General features: G+C 36.4%; 1 protein-coding gene and 1 long non-coding RNA gene across 2 annotated transcripts; both read left to right on the forward strand.

Moving 5' to 3' along the window:
• The first annotated feature begins 8,220 nt into the window (after positions 1 to 8,220).
• LOC115919238 lies at positions 8,221 to 10,403 on the forward strand. The gene is made up of 4 exons (XR_004061757.1): positions 8,221 to 8,288; positions 9,019 to 9,105; positions 9,701 to 9,736; positions 10,353 to 10,403. It is a non-coding gene; the product is annotated as an uncharacterized LOC115919238 (long non-coding RNA).
• Positions 10,404 to 10,684: 281 nt separating this feature from the next.
• On the forward strand, positions 10,685 to 18,168 carry LOC105440471. Its single transcript, XM_031000053.1, has 8 exons — positions 10,685 to 10,858; positions 11,767 to 11,907; positions 12,307 to 12,444; positions 13,182 to 13,277; positions 13,588 to 13,664; positions 14,131 to 14,319; positions 16,833 to 17,019; positions 17,850 to 18,168. The coding sequence occupies exons 1-8, from the start codon at positions 10,802 to 10,804 to the stop codon at positions 18,018 to 18,020; spliced, it is 1,056 nt and encodes a 351-aa protein (XP_030855913.1). The 5' UTR covers positions 10,685 to 10,801; the 3' UTR covers positions 18,021 to 18,168.
• The last annotated feature ends 1,956 nt before the right edge of the window (positions 18,169 to 20,124 follow it).

Consider the following 20,124-nt stretch of genomic DNA (forward strand, 5'->3'; position numbering starts at 1 on the left):
GCCGAAGAAATCTCGCCTTATGCTATGGTCACATTACCCAAAAGTAGCCTGCTCGGCGGCCGAGCGGCGAGTTTTTAACCAATTCTGCCCGGCGGCTGGCCGGCCACCGAGCGGCGACCAGCCAGTCACCGCTCGTTGTTAGGGCATCGCTCGGTCGCCGCTGAAGTTTTAGCGCGGAGTTAAAATTTGGGCGGCGCCTGCCCACTTTTCACTCGCCGCCCAAAATACGCTCGGTGCCTGGGCGGTCGCCGCCCGGGCACCGAACTAATCGCTGGGCGATTCCTAATTCCAGCAGCGACCGAGCAGGCTACTGATCGGTCGGTCGCTGCTCTAATTTGTGACCATAGCTTAAGGAAGCCAGAGCGATTTTAATGTGACACCATTATTTTTTTTTAAATTGTTATCTTCCTTATGTGTTTGCTATTTTGTAGTAAAAGAGGCGATGAAAGGATCTTCTGTATGTCTAAACTTCACAACTTGGTTGACGGACAACTTTCCCGTGACAGAAGCCCCTCATACCAGCCCCTCGGAAAACTCTGCCTATAATTATAAATCCTCATGGTCTTCCCTAGCTATTTTCCCCGATTCTTTGAGTTGATTCTGCATAATTATAAAATAAACCACTATCCCCAACGACAGATAATAATAATAATAATACATTTATATAGCGCAGCTTTTATACAAAATATATTCAGCTGCGCTGGTTAAGAGCTCCTTTTTACTAAATTCTACAAAATAAGATCACTCAGTTGAACAAATAAGTTTTTAAATTGGATTTAAAAACATTGAGAGATGGAGTGCTTCGTATTTCTATTGGCAAGCTATTCCATAGTTTGGGGGCAGCAATAGCAAAAGCACGGTCTCCAAGAGTTACTTTAGTTTTGCCATGGGGAATCTGAAACAATAATTATCTGTGGAACTGCGCAGGCTACGACTGTGTGATTGGACTTTGAGTTGAAGTAATTCTGTGATGTAATTGGGGGCTTGACCACTCAATGATTTATAGACAATTAACAATATTTTGGATGAAATTCTTTGACGGACTGGCAACCAGTGGAGTTCTCTCAGAAGAGGGGCAGATGGTGAGATGCCTCAATATCCCAAGTCTACCTTTGTGCTAAACCCGTGCTTATATCACAGGGTGCACAGTTAGGCCCTAAATTGTTAGATCTAATTGATATATACAGTATAATAATAAATGAATGAATAAATAAAATAAATACATAAATAAGTAAATAAATAAATAACTCAACAAATAATAAAAGATGAATGAAGAATAATACCAACAATAAATGTAATACCAAAGAACATCAACAAGCGTGATATCGAGCAATGTGTTTTTTTGGACAGAAGTTAAATGTTTGCTTGTAAACTCACTAAACGAAGGATTTGAAAATAATGAACTTTCTAGCACGCAAAGACAAGCTATAATTAAGCTATTACACAAAAAAGGTGATCAAACTAATTTAGAAAATTTTAGACCAATCTCACTTCTTAATTATGATTACAAGATTGCGGCATCAGTCCTAACTAAAAGACTCCAGAAGGTAATTCCCCCATTAATTTCCAATGATCAAGTAGGGTACATCAAGGGTAGAAGTTTAGCTGAAAATATCAGATTAATCGAAGATATATTTTATTATGTCCAAAACCACTCAGACAAAGGACTTGTATTTTTAACAGATTTTAGAAAAGCATTTGATTGTCTTAGTTGGGATTTTCTCTTTGAATGTTTACGGAAATTTGGATTTAAAAATGAATTTTGCAGATGGATCAATACTCTGTACACAAATGTTAAAAGCAGTGTCAATGTAAACGGTTGGTTAACAGAACAAATTAACATAACAAGAGGCGTACGCCAAGGGTGCCCTCTCTCGGCCCTGCTTTTCATACTCGCTGTCGAGGTACTAGCTATTAAAATAAGAAACGATCTAGACATCACAGGAATTACCCTTTTTGATTCAGTCGAAATAAAGATACTGCAATTTGCAGACGACGCAACAATTTTTGTTAAAGACACAAAATCTTTAAAGAAAGCTATAAAGCAGATAGAACATTTCGGTTTATTTTCAGGTTTAGAGCTGAATAAATCAAAGAGTTCCATAGTTAACATTAATGGAGACACCACTGGTGAAAACATTTATGGCATTCCATGGACCTATTCTGATGTTAAAATATTAGGGGTTCATTTTGGGAAAAATGAACAAAACCTAATAAACCCAAAATATCAAAGATTGAAAATATAGTACGTCTATGGAAAGCGAGGCGCTTAACTTTTTCTGGTAAAATAACTATAATCAAATCATTTCTTGTTTCTCAAATTATATACAATGCTCAAATGATTTCCATGCCGGAAAATGTAATAAAACTCATTGACTCTTTACTGTATACTTTTTTGTGGAATGGAAAAAAAACACAAAATAAAAAGAAAAGTGGTTTGTATGAGTTATGAGTATGGAGGACTAAAAATGGTTGATTTGAATGCTCTGTTACAAAGTTTTATATTAAAGTGGATATTGCACTACTTCTCCCACGAAAACTCAAAGTGGAAAAAGATAATTGATGGTTTCTTTAAAAAAGTGGGCAATTTAAAATATGTGTTAAATAGTAAATGTACAAAAGATGATATGAAGTTTTGTTTAAAGAATATAAAAATGCCCCAATATTACAAGAATATGGTATATACTTGGTTTGACTTTAAAGAGATAGTAGAATGTAAGACGCCAATTGATTTACAATGTACTAATGTTAGAAGTGAAAACATATGGTTTAACTCAAATATAAGAGATCACAACAAAAATGTACTATTTATTAAAAAATGGTTCGATGTAGGCCTTTTGAAAATTAATGATGTCGTAAAAAACTCTAGATTTATGTCTTTGAGAGAAATTGAAGAAAGATTTGAGAAAAAACATGCTTCTTTGTTTCAAGAATATTATATCATAGTAAATGCAATTCCCAAAGTTTGGAAACAGAATATGTTAAAACAGGTACATGTATATGATGCGACACGAGAAGAAAATGAAGGTGTCATGAAAAATGTTTTAATGAATGTTAACACTAAACGAAAGTCGAAGTTTTTTTACTCTACGTTGTCTATTCATTCAATTGTTAGACCTCCAATAGAAGAGAAATGGGAAGAAATGTTAAATAGTGCAGAGCAAATCGACTGGAAAGTCATATGGTCGTTTAATTTACAAGCTATGAAAGAAAACAAAATATCAGAATTCAATTTTAAGTTATTACACAACTTATTACCAAATAGGTATAATTTATTTAAATGGAAATTGTGTAACAATCCCTTATGTTTATATGATGATCAGTTACACGACAATCTCCATTTATTTGTAAAGTGCAAGCACACAAGATTGTTTTGGTTAAAATTTGGAGACATAATTCGAAAACTTTACAATGTTAATTTTTCTTTTGACAAGTTCGTTTTAATTGAAGGTTATAAATTGAAAAACAAAATATTTAAAAGTTTAAATTTTCTTATCATATATGCAAAATACGCAGTTTATTTAACATTTATGCAAGCAGAAAATCGCAAACTCATGTTTCATGAAGTCTCTATTCTTTGTATTTTCAAAAGACTAATCCACAATCGATTAAAGATCGAAAGGAACTGTAAAACAAAAAAGATATGCATTTTTGAAAACACTGTTATTCAAGAAAACGAAACATGTTTTATTTGAACTATGCTAAGATGCTACGATGTTATTTCAATTGATTGTGTATGATTGTTTGTTTTGTTCAAATGCATATATTTATCAATAAATTCATTTTACAAAAAAAAAAAAAAAAAAAGAGCAATGTGTTTTCCTGTGTACAATCATTTAAAGGCATAGACCAGTTTTGGAAACGCGCCCCTCTCGAGAAATGAAACGGAAGCTCTTATTACCAATCATGTGAAAGAATATGTTTTGACTAATACGTGATGATACACATTTTGTTGGGAAACCGCCTAGTAATTGATATATTCTTCGGTAAATTATCATATCGATCCGGCCTGGATAGATATCGCGAATGCAATTCAACATTAAACATTTGGGCATATATTTCTGCTTTTTGCGAATTTAGGTTGAAGTATTGCCATCTAAACGTCTGAAGGTAATATCTAAACAGTATTGAATGGATATTTTGCACCTAAAACCCTTGAACCGCAATTTTATCACTACCGGTCTTTACCTTTAAATTAGTTGTGTCATAAGCGGCAATTCGAGTGCATCGTTTGTCAATATGTTAAGAAGCGTTTGATTTTCTTCCTCAAACAGATACAGGTAACTTTTTTTTAAATCCCATTTTTTATCACCAATTTAGTAATGTAACAAATCACTATGACGTAAAATATTAAACTATCGAAAATTCATGCAAGGCAGTTGTTTAAAAATGGCACACAAGCATAAAGAAGTCTTCTTAAACTTCCTCTTAACATTTTGTTGAGGGATCCTGGGTTCGAAACCAACTCTATGTGATAGTGTATCTGGATACAGCAGTCATCCTCATTACCAAATTCCTCGGAAAGGACTTAAAGCCATTGGTCCTCTGGGTAGCTTATAATTATATACAAGCACACACATGGTTTCTTAGCTGAAAGGTAACACATAAAACCATTGATAAAAGAGACGGTCAAGGTAACTATGGACACGTTCTGCTTACTTATTTATAATAAACCTACATGAATTATTATTAACATGTTAATACTATTGTAAACATGTTAATGTTATCATTAACATGTTAATAATATCAATATGTTAATATCATTAATTGACATTCCCTCATGAGTTAACGAATCAATTTTCTCTTTTTTTGTATTTATTTTTTTGGATTTTGATTTTTTTTTTTTTTTTGGATTTTTTTTTTGTTGGATTTTTTTGGATTTTTTTTTTTTTTTGGGGATTTTTTTATGTAAGTTGCGTTTTTCTATTTTTTTGGTTCTTTTTGTTGATTGTTTAACATCATATGTTTCAGGGCATAAGGTCCACGTTCTCCTAACCGCCATTTACTAATCAGTGTCCCCGCGTTTATAAACCAAATAAAACATAATCTAACTTAATTACGGTTACTGGTTAGAAAGAAACATTTCCATATATTCATATGGTTATGAGTTTACCTTGAAATACCGTTCATAATACGAGAAAATAAAAACTGAATATTTTCCGGAAAATGCGGGACAATTCTTTCAATGCAAAAACATATTTTCCATATTTTAAGAAAAAATATTGTAGGTTGCGTTTGATCTTACATACAATAACATATTCTGAAAATCCATATTCATGAGGTGTGAGTCACGTTACCGGATTTCTATTTCGATCTTCCGGGGAATTTCACGTCATTTGTGCGAACAATGGATTGATACAGCAGAGTGGTATTGTAATCGTGAAAAAACGTGGAAAATGTAGCGATAATCTTTGATGAGTCTTTGGAGGGTTCATTCAATCTATGTAGATGTTAAAACAGTAATTGTAGCTCCTTGAATGCTTATGCAAAACAATGTTGTTATTATAGTAGGAATCGTAGCAGTATTATTATTAGTATTAGAAGTAGTAGTGGTAGTACATGCAGTAGTATAGTAGTAGTAGTAGTAGTAGTAGTAGTAGTAGTAGTAGTAGAAGAAGCAATAATAGTAGTACATGTAGTAGAAGTAGTAGTAGTAGTAAATAGTAGTAGTAGTAGTAGTAGTAGTAGTAGTAGAAGTAGTAGTAGCAGTAGTTATAGTAGTAGTAATAGTAGTAGTAGTAGTAGTAGTAGTAGTAGTAGTAGTAGTAGTAGTAGCAGCGGCAGCAGTAGTAGCAGTAAGAGTAGCGGTGGTTGTTGTGGTGGGGGTGGTGGTGGTGGTGGTGGTGGTTGTTGTGGTGATGGTGATGTTAGTGGTGGTACATGTGGTGGTGATGGTGGTAGTGGTAGTGATAGACCGGCGGTAGTAATGGACTAACAGTGGGGTGGAGGTGGAGGAGAAGGTTGTGGTGGTTGTTGTGATGATGGTGGTAGTGATGGTAGTAGTGGTGTGGGTGTGGTTATTTCAGAGATACTGCGGGATCATACATTTCCGACATTTTGACATCACCGAGATTTGTCATGAATTTAAGTTCCTTCGCAATTCACGCCTAAATTGTGCCAATGTATTTATTCATCAACATTACATTATTTATAGCTCCGAACCTAGTAAGAAGAGATAGTTTACTCCCGGAGTTTAATCCCGGAGTTTACTTCATGGACGTCACCCTGAACTAGATTGCCTGTAATAGAAAAATATCTACCATAATTGGAAATTGGATTGAGTAGACACATCTTTATTACCGACTATCTATAATACCATAAAAGTTGAATTTCGTTGGTTCGTTGGTTCGAGCGTTTATTCATTTCATTTTCATAAAAAAACACAGCAAAAGTAAATAAACATACAAGTATAAATACATACATACGCAGAGAATGCTCAGTTTATACGAATAACTTCAAATGAAATAGGAGAACAAAGACAAAGCCGATATTTCCCTCGTTAAAAAATAGTTCCCCTGAATATCATAATTTACATTAGTGAGTATATATTAGTTAAAGATATCACAATAGACAGCGATAAACACAATATAAAGACAAACAATTACAAAAACATGTGTGAAATAATGTAAAATTGGAGGGGGTAAACAGGTTTGGAAGGTAAATTCAACGGCACTCAGAATACAAGGTCATCAGTTTCATTTGTTTTTTTTAAACATTGAACTGTTTTAAATAGGCGTACGACTTGAGGTAGAGTGTTCCATAATTGGCAAAATTCTCACAGATTTGTTAGAGAATGAACTCTTTACTTTCCATAAAATGAAACGTGTTGCTAATAATCACTACCCGTACAAATACGTAGAGTCTTCTTTTGTAATTTGAAGAGGGTATCAATTTGTCTATCACATGAATTATACTTTTTATTACCTTTTACCTTGATAATTATTTTTCCTACACTCTATTACAGGTTATCAAACGAGCATCAAGCACACAGATAAGATAAAGGAAAACAAACAATAATGTCAAACAAACTTTGTACCTGAGCATTATCCCTTTTAGGCTGTTATATACCATAAGCAAGGAACTTGTATTTAAATGTCAAATAGAGTATAAATCAATAATAATAATAATAAAGACTGTAATATTTTTGAAGCATTATAGCATGTTTAGTCTAAAAGTAAAATACATATTTATTGATGTTTAAACAAATTAATTAAACGGGTTTATTCAGAGTGGAAGGCGAGTGTGTCTTGATATACTTTTATATACTTCTACGATAAGTCAAGAGGTCCAACACTTTATCTATCAGATATGTATACATATAGCTTCTCCTTGACCCGTTATGAATGTATATACTAACTATCATGGATACCATACGGTTTTATGCCTTCTACGTTCTCATTGTACAGGTAAGTCTTAACGCATTGTACCGACTCATCATGCCTTTTGCACACAAGGCATCATACGGGGCTGCGTCAGGGCTTGGCGCAGCCTCTGACGCACCATCATAATAAAGGCTCGTTCAGATGAGACGCAGCAAAACCGAGGCGGTTTTTTATGATGACGCTTCACATTTCTGTATATTACATCACACAGAGCTCAGAGAGTACACGCAAGGTCTTTGTTGCCATTCATTTACAAGGTTAATTTTTAATTTGTTTGGGGTTGGGGGTTGGGGGGGGGGGGGGGTTGCGGCGGTTTACATTGCCAAAGATGAACAAGCCTTTAGAGAACAATGCAAATGTTACTGCCCTGAATGCCTTAACATGCTTAATTGGTGCAGGTAATGATGTAATCAAAATTTCCCTTCGTGTGCATCGGGCATAACTCTCTCAAAAGAGGGGTCTGTTTCTTCTTTTAATTACATGACCCGTGTGCAGGTGTTGTGCTTTGTACATTTATGTCGTAGAAGAGGCAGAGAGAGAGAGAGAGAGAGAGAGGGATAGGCAGACGTGCTAATAAAGAATTACAGATGGAGAGGAAAATTGGGAGGAGGGAGGACTGAGAATTCAATGGAAGACATGGAAAACGGAGAGCACTAAACTTCCGCATCTCTGTCTATATTACACATCAAAATGAGCCCCCCCCCCCCCCCCCCCGTACCTCCCTGTGATAAAACGGGATTTATCTGCTTCATTTTGCACTATTTTGACAATAAAACTGTGATTTTTTTTTGTGATTTTTTAAATAGTATTTTGGTATACAATTTTACTGATGTAATATAGCAGGCCTTGATCGGTTGTACCAGCGGCAATGGCTGCATCGGACTGAGTGCTGATGTGACTTGCCAGGTAAGATAAACAATAGTAGTCGTTGAGATGAAGGTAGGAAATGTCGGAAGTCTAAGATAAGGAATGTTCTTTTTAATGTCATTAATCCTGGTGATCATTTAATGTACATTGGTATCATACTGCTGCTGTTTTGTTCGGTTTAATTATATTCAAAGATGTTTTGCCAAATATATTTGATGCATAATTAAATCCCAAATAAACTCATATTTTATCAAGATTAGATTGAGGGTGATCATCAAAGGCCTAACATGCTTTTTGCATCCTGTACTAATTACAATAACATATCAATGCCGGCAAACCCAACTGGCGAATATTAGACGATAGATTTATATGAAAATAACGTTTACAAAAGTTTGTATCGACTCTCTCTTAATTATCTTTCTATTCATGTGGACATATACACGCCTAACCTTACAGGTTCAAATTTAAATCATTATTTTGTAATAAAAAACCTGACGTAGACGAATTATCTCATCAAAACAACAACCACAAAAAAGAAACAAAACAACAATTTCAGATATGCTGGATAGAAAAAATTGACTCAACAAAACAAAGGCAAATTGTCTGAAACATTGCTGTACATTATTGTGTTCACATTTCATACATTTTCAAAGCCAACGCTTATTCTCACCCTCTATTGACCCCTCCCCCCTCTCTCTCTCTCTCTCCCCCTCCCCCCCCCCCCCCCCCCCTCTCTCTCTCTCTCTCTATCTCTCTTTTTTGTTGTTAGTGTGATGGATATGGACGGTGCATGAAAGGAACGCTCGAGATCGACCCCTGGTTACAATTTGCGCTTAAGACACAACGAGAAATTCAGGTTCGTGGAATGTTAAATTCATTGGTGGCTAAAGATAAAGATGTTGACGGTGATAATCACGATGGAGATGATGAGAGTGGTGATGATGATTGCAGATGGTGATGGTGATAATAATGATGATGTTGATGATGGTGACGGTGGTGGTGGGGATTGTGATGTTAATGATGGTGGTGGTGATGATGGTTGTGGACTTTGGATGTGGTGATGGTGATGATGGTGGTGTTACTTATGATAATAAATCGATTTGATAAAGGAATTATAGATAATTATATGACAAAGAAGAAGACCATAATCTATTACTTTAATTTTTTTAGACTGATTTTCTTGACTGATAATCGTGGCCATGATGATATTTATATTTCTGCAGAATTTGCTATTCTGCGTTCATTTTTGTATGATTGCATTGTTTATTTCTTGTTAACTTTTCAAACTCCTTAATCGGTAAAGTTTTCATGAATTCATTTTCAAAGAATGTTATTCTTTTCTCGATATCGACTAAGTATTTCATCGATCTGTGCTTATGATTTTTATTGTGCCATGAAGCTTCAGGAGGAACAGATATTTAGATCTTGTGTTATGTTAACCCCATGCACAGATGGACATCCCTGTTGATCAAATGCAAATATTTGATGTAAGTAATGATGATGCAGAAATCTGTCTATCATAAAAGTCGATATAACCATTTTATGTATCTATATTTCCATAATATTTATATCTATTGATAGCATTTTTAATAATGTGGTCAATGTGTCTGATGGTTTAGTTTACGTTTAAAGTAAATCAAATCAAAATCGACGAAATTCGTGAAATGAACTTTGTTATTGCATTGATTTTATGAATGAATAATAAATGACAATTAATAATTAAAATTAATTATACTAATATTGGATATTTTCTATAGTGCACATATCCACCACATAAAGGTGCTTAAGGCGATCCAGTATTACCCCTGCTTTGCTAGGCTACCGTTTTCGGCGCTCAAAGCATTCGAGGATTCCTTCCTACCCGTATACCATAACACATTGGTGTATTGTTGATAATGCGGTACATTTTTCTGATGGTTTATTCCATTATAAAGCAAGATAAATCAAACAAATCGACGAAATTAGTGATTTGAACTCAATTTTGTTAATTTTTTTTTCTTAAAAGATTCAATTCATTACACTTTTCGTAATTCATGGCGATGATGATGAATTTTTCATTTTTTAGAATAAAGTCTAGCATTGTTTTATTCTATCCAAACACAGGCACATAACGCATTCAATAATAGGGCATATGGACCCGTCTATGGAGGTAAACGTATTTATCTTTGAAACAAGATTTATTTTTTCCTTTGGATGAGCGTAATATGGGATACATTAAACGTCACAATTTGCTTAACATTTTATGTAATGATTAATGTCGAGATTTCATTTTGATTATTGAGTGGTATAATAAAACAAGTGAAGAATAGGAATGTTTTAAAAAAAAAAGTTATTCAACAGTGATATTAATGATTTAATTTCTTCTTCAGATTATATAGTTCATTCTACTTTTTTTAAAGCACCATCTTAGAATGTCAATACAGTATATCAACCTGATACGCTTTGTTAAAATCAATTAATCTTATCTTCTAGCAAATGATACATGTCAATGGCCGCCACCGTATGATAACGTCTGTTTGGGATTGGCCAATCATGAATTCAGTATCATCGACATGTTAAACATGGGAGTCAGAGCCGTTGCTATTGACAACTGGTGGTGTGATGATGCGGTGAGTAATTGAATAATCAAGGTCCTCTTTTATCAATTTTAAAGCTCGAACACACTATATAAATTATATGCAGCCAATTTCGGCTCCCTTTTTATTTAGTGTTTGTTGATTGATTGTTTTGGGGGTTTTGTTTTATGATTGTTTTGTTAATGGGAAGACAAATTAGCATAAGATACATAGATCATGTAGGTTAAAGAATCATAGTTGCTTTTTTATAAGATAGGGGCATGATGAAATATTAAACATGTCATAGGTTTTTGTATTACCCAATTATAACTGCAGCGTGAGTCAATGCATTAAACTTAAAGCGTCTTTTGACTTAAAGGTAATACAAAGTTTTGGTATGGGGTTATGGATTTGGTTCAAATGAACATATTGGAAGCATAAGCGATCCTACAATATTCAGTGATCGTTGTCGCGGTTGAAGTCTAGTCTAAAGTTATGGAATTGTAAATAATTAACTCTTTATGTTGTATAGCTCCTTCTCAAGGTCAAGATATTAATTAAGCTATAAAACAATGATTCTTGACTAAAATCGACCGAATAGCTATTCCCGTATAGAAATTATATATCACAACTACAAAGTCTGAGATTTTCATGTCCGCAGCTACCATTATACGGCGGTAGGCGCTATTTAAAAATTTATCAAAATTTACGGGGAGCATCGGTAAATTGTTATATTCAATTTTTCTCGAAAGCAGAATTGTTTAAGGGGCTAAATTTTCTAGCGCTTATAATGCATCCACAGGGGCATCCAAATATATCAAAATTGTAAAGAATTACTATCCACCAAATTTCAAAATTTCCCAAAACTTTGTATTACCTATATATACAGATCGTTTACTTTGCATGCCTTATAATCATACTCTCATCTTTTGTTTAATTTTTTTCTTTTTGCACACTAAAAGATGAGGGTCGCACATTTGGGAACACAGCTTGCCCTCGGATGTGGAAAGTTCAACGTACTCTTTGCTGACGTCATAGCAGACATTGGCCAATGGATGCACGAGCCAGGAAACGAAAATGAGTTCATCAGGATCACCTTGGATGTATGAAGCTACAAATTTTCCGTTGTCAAACTTCATATTTTCAACTGCATTTGTTTAATTGATAGCAATCAACAGGCACTGGGTGTACATTATTTTATAAGATACTATTTGAATAAATAAAAAAATAAACTCTTTTCTTTACAGGAAATGTAGTTGCCGGAGACCTAATTTTTTAAAGGAAGAATGAATCAATTTAAACAAATTTTAATTCGTCTTTACATTTAATGACAAAGTCATCAGCATTTTTCGTCAAGTGGGTATACGTTTATTCCTCTCAGTATTAAGCTTTGTAAACCACATGAATAAAATATGTACATGACTGTATTCATCATCATAATACAATTATCTAGTCACGCAGTGTCACTCTCTATTTTCTTTTCAAAATATTTGAATATCAAGGAAAAGTATGACCAGGGTCACGATGCTGAAGTGAATGGTCCACTGGAGCGTTATCTGGGTCATGATGAGATCTTAAGTCCTGCTGATCTAAGGGATACATACAGAGGGTTGTGGCCGACACTCAGAAGGATGAAAGAGGTGAGAGTTGGGCCCTGGTTTAAGCAGAACTATAAGGGATACAAAGGGCGTGGCCAACCGTAAAAGGGTAAAAGATGATGATTGGTCTTTGAAAAACAAGCATACAGAATAGTTTTTCCAAATTATGGGAGGATGGGAGAGGTTTCAGCTGATCTCGGTGACACAAAGGTCGGGGTGTGACCAACATTGATGCGGAAAGAGAGGTAGAATGAAGCTCATCCCACACTGAGAGGTGTGGTCATACTCCTAGGGTGTGGCCAATTATAAGGGGTGGTTAGAAAGCCAAGGGCTATAGGTAGTCTTTGAAAAGCTTTACATACGGAGGGTGTGGCCAACACTTAATATACGGAGGATAAGAGAGGTTTATGGTTTAAACTATACATAATAAGGAGGTGTTTCGGGAAGGGGGAGGTGAAAGAAAGAGGGGTAACGGTTATAGTTAACTTAAAAATAAACCATATACGTATTGAATGATTAAAGACGTGTACCAGTTATAACGGTTTAGCATTTCTTGTGGGTTCATCGATAAAAGACTTGAAAGAAAATGTAGATTACCGAGAGTCCTTTTTAGGACTCCTAAATCCTCCCTCTCTCTCACATGGTGCATCCGCAAGCCTACTGTCTACATCACCATGCACGCCGATAGTTACAAGCAGCATCTAATGTAGATCTGGTTATTAATATTTGGAATTTCTCTCCCAAGTTGTCTCTATATGCTTTTTTTTACTTTCATCCAGGATGGTAAGCGAGTTGTAGTGGTGAGTTCGGACGATACCTTACATCAAGGCAAATACATCCATGCTAAACGATGTGAAAGCTTCCCTTTCAATGAGGTGAGAATGATAACGAAATTGATGAATATTTCATAAAACTGTTTAGTTTGATAATGTAATTACAGTGACGGTATTCGCTTCAATGTTGAATATGTGCACGCATTAATCACTATTTGCCATGCTTCACCTATATAGGTCCGCTGACTACTGAGACCTTTTTATTTCAAAGTTAAAAATATGAGTTGTATATCAATAGAAACTTGCCAAGCTTCAAATGTGTTCTCATGCAATGCCGTTATAAAATACACATTTGAACAATGCCATTGAAAAATGCCATTTTGATAAATACAATTGCTTCAATTCCATGCAGTTCACAAATTACCCACTATGCGGGGGTAAAACAGATTCTAACTGCAGGAGATTTCGAGGAGACGCAACACATTACATGTAAGTAACCATGGTAACCGTCTTTTCAAAGAAATTAATGTGATACGCAATATCATCATCATTATAGTGTTGTTTTTATAGAATTTTAGTAAATTGACGATACGCATTATATTATTACTATATGTTGAACATTACGAACATTGATAATGATTTGGGGAAAAAACCCAGAAAGAGGGTAGTAGATTTTTTTTTTTTGGGGGGGGGGTTAGCGGACACTTTTTTTGGGGGGGGGGGAGGTAAGGTCACTTTACGTTAGCCGTGGGCATAATTTTTTTTTTTTTTTTTTTTTTTTTTAATTAAAAAAAAAAAAAAAAAAAAAAAAAAACACCAAAAGGGGGGGGGGGGGTTTAGTTTTTTTTAGGGGGGTTGAACCCCCAAACCCCCCCTCCCCCTGCGTACGCCCCTGCATGTAAACATCGAAGCCGCAATAATTATTATGAAAACTGAATTTTACCCATGTACTCAGATTTGATGTTATCTATGACGGACCTACAGCGAACGGTGCGATAACTGATCTGAGTGAGATGGTGAAATGTCGTATCAATCTTCCTGCTACAGATATGGTGACACCTCAACTCATGATGACTGGGGTCTATACGTGGGCCTATGGAGAACCATCAATACAGCTAGATGAAGATTCGTGTGTTATGCTAAAGTAAGCAGATACGGTTCAGGCAATAGTTCGAATTTCAAGTATTGAGTATAAAACGTGATTGAGATATAAAAGAGAAAGAGAGGTGAGAATTAAAGGTGCAGGAACAGAAACAAAATTATGTTGATAAAAAGAGAGAGGGAGAGGGGAGGAAAATTAAGACAATTTATTCTGCTGCAGGAAATAAAACGCACACTAAAACCTAGAAGCTGTCCTAAATGTAAAATGATGGATTAGGCATGCTACTACCCCAGGACACGTCTAGTCTTTTACCCTCTAAGACAGCTATCCCTACAACAATAGCTGCCGGACAACACTCCTGGACAACTATCCCTGACAACTACCCACGGCACCCAAATCCCATGGACATAGGCGCCGGAAGTGGGGGGGGCAGGGGGGGCAGTTGCCCCCCCAGTCAAAAAAGTGGGGGGGCAAAACGCATTTTTGCCCCCCCAAAACGCCCCCCCCCCCCCTCCAAAAAAAAAAAAAAAAAGCAGTAAAGGAATAAACATGGTTTGTATTTTTAACCCAAAAGAACATAACAATAATAAAAACCTGAATTAAAGCACATATACCATTCCATTCAAAGAAAAGGAAAGTTCACAGGAATTAAATTTTTATAAACATTGCGCATGCTACCTATACGGTTTATAATAGCGATACGCGCATATCGTGGACATATTGTGCGAGAATGGGAAAACGTGTCTGTTTTTTTGGTTTTGTTATAGGGGTGAGAAGACATGAGCCCCTGAACGCTGGCGTACTGATGGGGGGGGGGGGGGTATATCTATACGATACCAGTGATTTACACATGTTGCTATTATGACATGATTTTCCGGTATTTTTTCTCCATTTTTTTTAAAGTCATACCTTTTTATGCGTTTGTTGGAAAATAAGAAATTCCCAAATTACAGTCGGGCGAAAAATACGCTTATTTAGAAGCCTTTATGACATGGTCTGCAAAGTGGCTGGGATCGAGCCCCTCCCCCCTCACTTTTTGAAAAAGTATGTTAAAGAGAAAAAGAAAGAAAGACGGAGAGAAAAAATAAGTGACCTGCCAATGTCACAAATAAGGCATAAAAAATGCTCATCTGACCGTAATTAAATGCCTAAAACGCCAGAGCTTACGGGTGCTCCGCCCCCGGACCCCACCAAGGGCCCTAAGGCGGGCCCCTGGATGCTCATCTGACCGTAATTAAATACCTAAAACCCCTGAGCTTCCGGGGGCTCTGCCCCCTGGACCCCAGCAAGGGCTCTAAGGCGGGCCCCTGGATGCTCATCTGACCGTAATTAAATACCTAAAACCCCTGAGCTTCCGGGGGCTCTGCCCCCTGGACCCCACCAAGGGCCCTATAAGGCGGGCCCCTGGATGCTCATCTGACCATTATTAAATACCTAAAACCCCTGAGCTTCCGGGGGCTCTGCCCCCTGGACCCCACCAAGGGCCCTATAAGGCGGGCCCCTGGATGCTCATCTGACCATTATTCAATACCTAAAACCCCTGAGCTTCCGGGGGCCCTGCCCCTGGACCCCACCAAGTGCCCTAGGGCGGCCCCTGGTTGCTCATCTGACCGTAGTTAAATACCTAAAACCCCTGAGCTTCTGGGGGCTCTGCCCCCTGGACCCCACCAAGGGCCCTATAAGGCGGGCCCCTGGATGCTCATCTGACCATTATTAAATACCTAAAACCCCTGAGCTTCCGGGGGCTCTGCCCCCTGGACCCCACCAAGGGCCCTATAAGGCGGGCCCCTGGATGCTCATCTGACCATTATTCAATACCTAAAACCCCTGAGCTTCCGGGGGCCCTGCCCCCTGGACCCCACCAAGTGCCCTAGGGCGGCCCCTGGTTGCTCATCTGACCGTAGTCAAATATTAAAACCTCTGAGCTTCTGGGGGCTCCCCCCCCCCCCCCTCTGGAACACGTCAATGGCCTTAAAGAGGCCCCTGGATGCTCATCTAACCGTAATTAAATACCTAAAATCCCTGAGCTTCCGGGGGCTCAGCCCCTTGACACCCTGCCGAGGCTGGACCCCACGCCAATTTACGCTCTACCTGATCGTTAATACTTCACTTTGAAAAACGTTCCGCGGGACCTGCATGTAACGTGTAAGACTGGTGGTGATGCAGATTTTTCGTCTGCCCCCCCCCCCTTCCGAACGTTTTTTCTCATTACGTCACTGCCCTCGGAAGGTGAGCCCCCTGGAATGTTTGCCCCCCCAATCCCAAACTGCTTCCGGCGCGCCTGCCCATGGATGGTTGTCTGGTAAAATTACATTCACTAACATAAGGAGGGTGGATATAGGGGGGGGGGGGGGGGTAGCTGATTGAGAGTTGGTAAGTAACGCTTCAACGATTATATAGGAGTAGATGTTCTAAAGTAACAGTCTTTAATATAGGCTTTCCGATATGCTAAAGTGAGCAAAAGATAGGGAGCTTGATTTGTATTCACTCTTCACTTTAGATATATAGTAGAAGAAACAATTTTTCCACACTCTTCTTAACTCTCATAATAATAGCCACGCAGACTTTCGTTGGTATACGTCACCTGATTGCGACCAATCATTGAGCTACGCGTGTCAAAGTTCAACGGATCCGAATGACTGGTTGGTCAGCGAATCGACCGGTCCATATGACGTCACGCGAGACTTGTGTCCCATTGGCTACAAGTTCAGTCTACCTCACAATGGATTCAGACAACAGAAGGTTAGTGGTCGTCAAATCAGGTAATGAACTGTGGTGAATCCGGGATTCTTTGTACGGGATGGGTGCACAGACAAAAATAAAAATGCTGAAAAGGAGAAAAACAAAAGGTATACCTGTAATGGAATATTATCATGTAAGCGTTTTCTCACGTTTTATTAACGTGATAAAGGTTGCATTAGTGTGGCAGATAATTTGGCCTGGGGTACACGGTCATCACCCCCGATCCAGCACTGATGCTCAATCATTATGGATGCCTTATAATTAATTGTGTATTTCAAAAATTGATTAAAATTTATTAAACAAACATTTAATGTTTGTTTAATAAATTGAATACATCAAATAAAACATATCGTTATCAAAGCAGATTTACTTTGTGGAAACGAAACAGAGCTAGAAAGAAACTTTAGAATTCAAGAGGTTATTCATACTTAATATCAGCATTCGTATATCTTCCCTTCTAAATTAAAAGAAACCAGTTTATGGTATCTTACACACAAAGATCGTATCAATCAGTTTGATGTATTGATTACCTGACTTTTTTGTCAGCATAAAGGCAATATAAACGTGAAGTAGGACAAACGAACAACGAATGACATAGTCTCTCCGGGAAATGTATCTAAAATAATTATATTCACGTATACATTATGCAATAGAGGGCAGCATAAAAACGATCGCGAACCTGTCGGAAACCAAACGACATTGTAATTAAAACTTTGGATATGATTAATTTTAGTTGTATTAGATCCTTTTTTTCTTTTTCAGTAATTTTCGTCACTACTTTTGTTTGTAATTGTATGTATGTGTGTTTATTTTGCTGTTTGATCTTATAGTTGAAGGAGGCAATGAAAGGATCTTCTGTATGGCTAAACTTGACACCTTGGCTGACGGGTAACTTTCCCATAACAGATGCCCCTCTTACCAGCCCCTTGGGGAACTTTGCAAACTACCTCAGAACCTTTTACCCGGCTCTTCTAAGTTCTATTGCCTATTTTGTGTTTTAATGGATTAAACCGGTTAATTTTTGAATGGTGGATAAAGAATATTAGTGTTACTTAGCAATCACGTGTTAGATAAGAGTGCGTTTTTTTTAAACCGTACTTTTTGAAAACCTTATTTCATGCTGCGATTATTCCGTGCTCATTTGTTTCTTTACCATTAAAGATTATTACTTTCACTATCTTTATCCGATTATCAATATGTTACATTTACTATATGCGGCAAAGAAAATGGTTTAACATTTTGTACTTAAAGACACGGCTTATAAACTGTACCCTTTTTAAAATGAGATTATAATTTTTTGCACCCCTCTCTTATATTTCAATGTCATGGTATGCGCCATGCTTTTCTCGTCTTTTCATTCGATATACAGTGAAACCTGTCTATTGAGATCACCCAAAGGAATCAAAGAATGTGATCACTGTAGACAATGGTCTTTCTAGACAGGTTCTGCAACACACATTTCTTTCTTATGGGAGACAAGATAATTATATGCCCACTTTTATCAGTAGACAGTCGGTTTTTATAGAGAGGTTGCTGCTAGGTTTAACTATTTACTTGACTATATTCTGTAGATAATTAATGTTAATGCCAATAATAGTTATAAACCGAAATAACTAAAATAACATGTGACTCCAATTAATGATATTTTGTCTGGCCTAATGTGAAATATGTATTCAAGATAATGTAAACATGCTTAACTCAACCTTGGCTACGCTGCATTATATTTAATGTATATTGAGATTACCAATTTAAAATAGGCATACGAACATGACAATGTTAAGCAGTAATTTTTAAAAACTACCTGATATTTTTTAAAATACTATATGTTTTATAAATGTTTTTATGAAATGAGAATAATGGTGAAAGAGGAATTTATTAAAAATAAACTTCATGCGAAATAGAAATTGAATTCGATTGTATTTACTGAACTGATTGTGTTGCAGATGAAAGATTACGTGTATGCTTTAAAACCATATGATTAAGTTTCAAATTATATATGCAAATAATCAGTTATGAGTGGATAATGTCACAAAGATTGTAAAAGGATTCGCATTGCTTTTTAGGGAACAACCCGATTGCTCATAAGATTAATGAATATATCGCGGCCTCCCTTTTTTTCCTTCTCTTACTTTCTTACTTTTTCAGGCCAACCGCTATAATTCTATTTCTTCTCCAACCAAAATAGTATGGTCCATTATAATATTTATTTAAAAAAAGAGTACCATGGCTTATGTTGGAAAGGTAAGGGGTTATTCTCCTGACAAAATTATCTCTACCAAAAAAAGGGGTGGGGCAATAATCTTCAATTATGAAGGACTGACTTTGAGCATTTTTCTTAGGAATGTTCCGGGGAATGTTAAGTTCCTAACAACATCATATGAAACATGACTCCATCGGAATGACTTTTGGTACTAAATAGATATGACTGATAATCATGACATGATTATTAAATGAGAAGTATTATTCTAACAATATCTTTTTGAGTGTCCATTGTGAGTAACAAAACAAAATATAGAGAATATGAAATGTAAATTAACTTTTGCTTGCAGTGATAACTTTATCAAAATAGTCCTAAACTATTTTAGTTAATTCAAAAGAAATCAATAATATTATCATAAATCTTAATTTTACACGCACATACACACAAAAAAGTTTGCGTAGGCCTACATTTTGTTACCGGCGCGAACCTATATGATAAAAATGTTTCCTTGGTTCATTTTTGTCAAAATTGTGATATATTTTATATCAATGTATTGGGTCTATGTGACATGAATTTTGATAAGAGAAATAATAATCAAATGAAATAATTAAATCTTAACCAAGATATATAGTTGGTGTTAAATTGTAGGTGGAAATATCTTTTAATTTCGAAAGCTTTCCTACCCCCCCCCCCCATAAAAGAGCCTACATTCCCAACGTACACAAGGGCAAATTAAAAACAAACTCTTTGCTAACAACTTCTATGGGTCGCCCCTCCTAATACCCAGACTAGATAAAGTCATAAAAATGTTGTTATTATGTGGACTGGATACGCCATGCTCTATTAGCAGAGAGGGAGCTGGAGAGGATTGTCGCCATCTTTCGGTCAATGAATCAACAGGTTTC

This window comes from Strongylocentrotus purpuratus, unplaced genomic scaffold, assembly GCF_000002235.5.
Source record: "Strongylocentrotus purpuratus isolate Spur 01 unplaced genomic scaffold, Spur_5.0 spur5_scaffold_6, whole genome shotgun sequence".
NCBI lineage: Eukaryota > Metazoa > Echinodermata > Echinoidea > Camarodonta > Strongylocentrotidae > Strongylocentrotus > Strongylocentrotus purpuratus.

What these genes read in the sequence shown, in the direction of transcription:
- LOC105440471 (XM_031000053.1), top strand. Translation starts at nt 10,802, where the DNA reads ATGTTAAACATGGGAGTCAGAGCCGTTGCTATTGACAACTGGTGGTGT. An exon ending in ACTGGTGGTGTGATGATGCG is followed by an intron (nt 10,859 to 11,766) that starts GTGAGTAATTGA and finishes GCACACTAAAAG; the next exon opens with ATGAGGGTCGCACATTTGGG. An exon ending in TCATCAGGATCACCTTGGAT is followed by an intron (nt 11,908 to 12,306) that starts GTATGAAGCTAC and finishes TTGAATATCAAG; the next exon opens with GAAAAGTATGACCAGGGTCA.